At 46.1% G+C, this 7,260-nt stretch overlaps 1 protein-coding gene across 1 annotated transcript in view; it reads left to right on the forward strand.

The window, feature by feature from the left end:
* LOC147736607 (equilibrative nucleobase transporter 1-like) overlaps positions 1-6,599 on the forward strand; it is a 569,280-nt gene extending 562,681 nt beyond the window's left edge. Inside the window, exon 12 of the mRNA XM_086953785.1 lies at positions 6,211-6,599. Within this exon, the coding sequence (XP_086809911.1) occupies positions 6,211-6,378 (168 nt within the window). The 3' untranslated portion in view covers positions 6,379-6,599. The remainder of the gene's footprint in view (positions 1-6,210) is intronic.
* The last annotated feature ends 661 nt before the right edge of the window (positions 6,600-7,260 follow it).

Here is a 7,260-nt window from a genome sequence, read left to right on the forward strand (position 1 = left end):
CACCCCACTCCACTCTAATCTAATCTACTGTAGTCCGCTTCGCTCTAATCCACTCTCATACACCCCAATCCACTCCGCTCCACTCTAATCTAATCTACTGTAGTCCGCTTCGCTCTAATCCACTCTCATACACCCCAATCCACTCCGGTCTAATCTACTGTAGTCCGCTTCGCTCTAATCCACTCTCATACACCCCAATCCACTCCGCTCCACTCTAATCTAATCTACTGTAGTCAGCTTCACTCTATTCCACTGCAATCCAATCCAGTCCACTTCAATCCACTCTAATTCGATCCCCTTTAATCCATTCCACTCCCCTCTAATACACTCCACACCACTCTACGCCACTTGAACTCCACGCCACTCTACGCCACTCTACGCCACCCCACTCTACGCCACCCCACTCTACGCCACCCCACTCTACGCCACCCCACTTTACGCCACCCCATTCTACGCCACCTCACCCTACTCTACGCCACCTCACTCTACGCCACCTCACCCTGCTCTACCCCACCCCACTCACCCCACTCTACGCACCCCACCTCACTCTACGCACCCCACCCCACTCTACGCACCCCACTCTACGCACCCCTACTCTATGCACCCCTACTCTACGCCACTCTGTAACACTCCACTCTACGCCACCTCACCCCACTCACCCCACCCCACTCTACGCACCCAACTCTACGCACCTCACCCCGCTCTACGCCACCCAGCTCTACGCCACCCCACTCTACGCCACCTCACCCCACTCTACCCCACCCTGCTCTACGCCACCCTGCTCTGTGCCACTCCACTCTATAACACCCCACTGACGCCACCCCTCTCTTCGCTTCAATCCCCTTTAATCCTTTCCACTCCCCTCTAATACACTCCACACCACTCTATGCCACTTGAACTTTACTCTACGCCACTCTGTAACACTCCACTCTACTCCTCTCCACGCCTTTCCAGTCTACGCCTCTCCACTCCTCTCCAATTTACTCCACTCTACTCAATTCTACTCTACGCCACTCAATTCTACCCTACTCTACGCCACTCTACGCCACTCTACTCTATGCCACTTAACTCTGCTCTATGCCACTCTGCTCCATGCTGAACAGCAGCCATACTTGTGTACAATGGGGCTGAAACACATTGTCAAAGCCAATAGCTCTTATGTGGGTGAGACCTATTGGTATTGCTGTTGCTTGTTTGTCAGCTGTAAATAGCATGTACCCGCCCCAGGGACATTGATGCGCTTTACATGTATAACGGACAACATTATACAAGGTCAGATTCACTTTTATTTTTCAAGGAACAAATTAAATGTTTTGCCCAGAATCACAGGATGTTCTGCTACCACCGGATTCAAACCTGGAGCCCCAGATCTAAGTCAGCTGCTCTGACAATCTGACCACATCTCATCCAAGTATGTACTGAAGAGACCACAGACCTCCAGAGCGTTCCGAGACATCACATGACTCAGGGCGCCTGACTCGAAGAGATGGATCAGTTCTGAAATCGCAGACAAATGCTGTCCTTTGACAAATCAATAACCGATAGTGGACATTACGTTGAATTTAAGAACTGTCCGTGTAATTTACGGACAGGAAGCCACCGTGTGGGTCATTGCATATGCACTAAAATGAATGATAGCGTCCTCATGTATCTAGGGAATGGTCGAATCGAGGATATCATAAGAAGGTGTGGTGAATGGGTCATGGGCAAATAGCTGCCTGTCTGAAATGAACAAACCTATATCGTATTGACTGATCAGTCAGACGCAGACCTTATCGGTGAACCTCATCATGCTCTTCTGCAGATTCAGATGATAAAGTGATGTTTAGGAGTGTCCAAGTCAATACCCGCATAATAGTTATGTTAATTTGTGGTTGACTGCTAGTCAACACTTTCTCAGCAGGACCGATGTTGCAGATGCGAAAGATGGATGTGGTTTACTCTGACCGTCTCATGTGTGTAATGTCTACAGAAATATGTACTCTGCCCTGGCACTCAGTTGCCGATAATGTATATCATCTCTTCATCGGTGATGGTAACGTCCACAGTATTTCATCACAGCCCTGATTCACCCAAGTTATTCTTTGCATCCAACATGTTTCCCTAATGAAGAGGAATTCTGATATATCTTTGGGATAGTCATTGAAGTCTGGTTTATCATTTCCCATCCACTTCAGTCCATCTTCTGTGTCGCCCTGTAGTAGGGTAACTTTCAAATTGGAGCAGTGAGTTCCTATCTGTTGGCTCCTTGTAGATTTCGGTATATGAATATGTCTAGAAAGTGTGTAAGCCCTCATTATTATATTGACCAGTGAGCCTCAGATGTGGGTTTAGGTGGGTAGACCAAGTTACAAAGTTTGATAGTGTGTTTTCATCACTCTTAATACATAATTGATGTGTTGCTTCCAGAGTTTGATTTGGGTGTGAAAGGGGTTGGATGATGAAAAAAACACGCAGTTTTGAAGTCTTGCATGTGTACGTTTGCCAGACTGAGGGCAAAGGAACTCTCCATCGATGTGGATTTCTTTTGGAGGAAAAGTTTGTCCTCAAGACACAAAATGTTCTCTCTAGGTGCCAGAGTGGCACACTGCTACATAAAGGCAGTAGGTGTCATGTATTCTGTAAATGTCGGACTTGGGTTACACTCTGAAGAGCATCCATCGGTGGTATACACATGTACGACGACAAAACATCTATTCCAATCAACTTCTTAAATCCTGTGTTTGGTTCATCAATGGCGATTGTCTGTTAAGCTGAAAAAGCACATATTTTCCACTTAAAAAGCATTAAGTTTTATCCTAATGGAAAAAATGTCACCCTGTCCCAGGCCTGAACGTATCCTCCAGATCGAACCAATGTTCTTATGGGGTCCACCTCTCAACAGCCCCAAGTCTGGATATGATAACACGCAGACTAAAGGGTGGTTAAGCAAGAATGGGGATAGCAGGGAGTGAGACATGTAACGAGACACAAAAGAGAGGTAATTGCTACTTGCTCTATCTCTTATTCTCCCATGAAACCTATACTTCCACTAAACTGTAAAGAAAAAATACGCTGGCTGGAAATACAGGGGTGTTGAGCTTGCACCTCTAATTACCATACAGAATGCTGGAAGACATAAAGAGGTCAATCAGATATAGACTTATTATTGAATGACACAACACCACACCATGGTCCCCTGGGGTTTCTACCTGTTATAATGAGGTACCAACAATGGCTCAAACAAGACTCTGTCTTTGACACCCCCTGTGGAGGAGTACAAGAAAGGAACAGAACAATGTTGAGCAGCAGCAGAGAATGTCACGATCAATCAGAATATGCACACAAGGAATAGCACTCCAATCGTATTGTATCGTAAGCAGTGTCCAAAGGCAGCAAGAACAGTTAGCACCAATAACAAGAAGAGTTATGTCACTCTCCCCGAGATAATAGCACACAAAACAGAACTGAATATAGGATCCCCTATACCAGTAAATATATCTGTGAGGTAAAGACTTTCCCCCCATGAACTTTAAAAATGCTGAGGAAAGTTTGCCAACGTAAAGAAATCTATACACACAGAATTATGCCAAGTAATGAAATCAAGTATCAGGCCAAGTAAAGTATATAAGGATCTCTCCCTCGCACGAACTCCGTGAGAGCGCTCACGAGCTCAGCCAGCGTAGGGAAGATAAGGTACTGTGCACTCTGATACCATCAGGGTAACACAAAGGAGCAAGCAAGTCTGCTAAGAGTTCAGAAAGGATAGATGGATAGCGGTGCCCAAGGGTCCCTTACCGACCCGGAAATCAGGATCTGCGGCCACAAGATATCCAATGCAAAGCGGAATAATCGGCAGCTTCTTCACCACGCCGCCTCGCTATGTCCTCATTTCCGCATCACGTGACACGCGCTGGATGGCGTAGCGTCTACGCAATGCGCTATGCCGAGGCTGCCGGGAATTGTAGTCTCATCCACTGCCTCATGCGCGACTGCGGCTCCCGTGACCCCTAACACACCCACACATCCCAATTCCTTTTGGGACACGCTACTAATTGCTCCCCTGACTGGTTGAGGATTGCTGCCTCAATGTCTGACTTTTGTTTTGTCAGAATTATGGTGGTCGACTCCAGTAAATTTGTTGGTTTGTCCTTCTCTTCCCCTTGTCCTACCTTTCCCTAAAAATGCATCAGTACATATGGTGTGGGGATAATGTTCCCATGTGGGGGCTTTGGGGATCGGCCTATGGTTGAGGTGTTCAGCAGTCCACATCGAAAGGGCTGTGGTCGGCAGCGTCCACCCGTGTGTGGTTGGTCGTCTATTGGATCTTGTCTCCGGGTCATTGTTACTCGTACTCCATACAGGCATTAAGCAGTATTGATAATCACTGTCAGCCAGTCACAACTACACCTTCAGGACATAAGTGACTGCTCCTTCCCGATTGTCTCCTCTTCAATAAGAGTCTTGATTCATTGACAATAATAAGTCCTTGAGGCACGTTATTGCTTATCAAATAGTCATTCATGATTGCTCCATGAAGGGCTGGCCTTATTACTAGTTTGTTAAAAGGACATTGGTTTGTCCCACTCGTCTGTTTGTTATAGGGCACAGATGATGTTGGAATCAAAAATACATGCTTTTGTCAAAATGTTCTGCACCATGCTGCCCTCGAAGCCTAGCCCATTTGGTCAGTCCTTGTTAGTAGGGATGGTTCTCATCAGATGATCTTTGTGTAGAGTAAGTCGAGTCACTAAGGGGAGTCCTAGATGCTTACCTACTGACTGACAGCTGTGTAGCGCTCAACGTGGTATATTATTGGAAACCCTCAGCTAAACTACTGGACTGAACCAATCCTCACAAAAGAGGTGAGAAGGAAAAAGAAAGGACAGTACATCCTCAAAAAACATTCAATACACAAGTAAAAAAAAAGAGGCGTCAAAGGTACTCTTGAATTCAGAACGATAGGCCCTCTGCCACCTGTGGGGTTGCATGCTTCATCACTGGCCCCCTCCTGGCACTGTTCTGTATGATCCAGGTGGAAGCTACTACCCAAGCGTTGAAGATCTCCGGAGGTATTTTGTGTCTGAATGACAAAATGGGAGATAATGAGCAGAGGAAGTAATATTGGGTCACTAGGCCTGTTTGCATAGAGGAAAATAGAAAAAAGTCTGTGTATAAATTACCTGTCGGTGGACTAGTGCAATTTTATTGGATCTCTAATGGTAGATATAAAAACATGGGGGTTAATTCGACCCACTTGGAGACGTCAACATGTTTCAACCCCTTTTGCACCCTGACACAAGGTGTTAGGGCATTCTTCGGTGCATAGTTCCCTTTCTGCTAAATAAATAAAAGTTAAATATTCAGAATTGAAAACGAGTATTTTACAATCCACAGTGGAAAAATTCAATCCTCTTGGGATGTTGCCTCTAATATCTGAGGTCTGTTCATCTGTATGAGGTCGACAGAGGGTACTACGGTAAATCATAACAGGAAAAATATTGATGTTAAGACAGTATATCTCTCGAGTTAACGCTGGTGCCACACATTATGTGACAAAGTGCTGAAGTGGACACGGCACTCCTTGCAAAGCATTCCAATGCCAACTGTACCTAAATGATGAATTGTTTAATCCCATCGCAGTGGTGGATGTAGCAATATGACCGGGTGGGGGCAGAATAAGGAGCTCTCAGGAAAACAGGTGCCAGGGACAGGTTGTTCTGGTAAAAGGACACAAAAAAGCGGACATGTGAATGGAGTGGGGGTGGTCATGGTAAACAGTGCATGTTCTCCCTGGCCCGTTCACCTCCACACTGCTTTGGCCACTTCTTTTGTAAAACCTGATGATTGCCATTGAATTCATAGCGCGGTTCACGCAGTGAATTCACCTAGAACCAGGATTCCCAGATTCATGTGACTTGCAAAAGATGACAACCTAAGGAAACTGCAGTCCAATCTACCCCACTCCAAACGCCCCCAATCATTCTGTGTTATTTTGTTCTGCTGTGATGGCCCCATATAGAATAACATATGATTTTGATCTTACTCTAAACCTCCAATGGTCCTCTTGTCCTGCAGAGGGGGTGAGGGGCACCCTAGATGATGCATATCTGTAGCCCACTTCTTCCCCTACTTTGCTCTTTCAGCATGGGCAGGGCATAGACAAGCAGCGCCCGCTTGTTGGGAGTTGCACAGCATGTCCTCACCTGTCCTTCCTGTCCTTACCTGCAGGTGAACATTGCATTGATCATCTTCGTCCTTCTGGCCTTCATCCACCCGATAAACGTGTTCCTGGAGTGCCGGCGGCGGGAGCGGGCAATGGTGGGTGCAGCAGACAATACACCTACTGTGACGGAGGCAACAAGGACTGACCTGGAAGACAACGGTTTGGCAATCTGAGCCTCATCTGTGCTAGGAGTGCATAGCTGGCCATCAACGAACCTCTGTGCTGGGCGTTCTGAGTGTGGAGGCGGCGGTCTCAGGATCTGGGGTGCAGTCTAGATGCTGCATCTCAGTTTTAAGCTTATTGGACTCTGAGCAGGTCTTAGCCCCAACTGCTGCACTGGAGCTGGTGGGCATTGCCAACTCTAGGGGACATTTAAAGTCAAAAATTAAAATGCTTTTTTTAGTTAAAATTTCAATTTATTCCTCAACTCTTTTTCACTGTATGTTTCTCTTTCCCCGTTTTTTTTATTTTATTATTTTCCGCTTGTTTTTACTCAGAGTTTTTCATTTTCCATGCTATTTATTTTGTCTTCTCTCACTTGCTATTGTTGCTTTTTAGCTACTGAGCTTCCCTTCAGAGTTCATTCTTTAAAAAAAAAATTTTTTTTAACTAAACTCCATTTTTAGGTCGAGCCTACTGGCAGTGCTCATGCACTGGTCGCTCTGCGAGGCATGCTGTAGTAAAGTATGCTGTGGAAGCCTCGCCCACTCTCCGCCCATGTTTGTCATTGGCTGGTGTCATTGTCCTTGGTAAAGGCTGCCTTCCGATTCATTATGAGGCTTTTTAGTCCCTCCTTGTTGACGTTTCGCCATTTGTTAATGGCCATGGCGACTGGACCTTTTAATTGGCTTTTTACATCGTCTCCCCCAGTCTAATTGACCCCACTCACTCCACTCCAAACTCTACCTTTCCTCCCTAATCTACCCAACTCCACTCCAATCTAACACAATCTGCTCCACTCCGATCTACCCTACTCCAGTCCACCACATTCCACTCTACCCAAATCTACCCCACTCCACTTTACTCCAGTCTACTCCACTACAATCTACCACACT

This window comes from Lissotriton vulgaris, chromosome 1_2, assembly GCF_964263255.1.
Source record: "Lissotriton vulgaris chromosome 1_2, aLisVul1.2, whole genome shotgun sequence".
Taxonomy (NCBI): Eukaryota; Metazoa; Chordata; class Amphibia; order Caudata; family Salamandridae; genus Lissotriton; species Lissotriton vulgaris.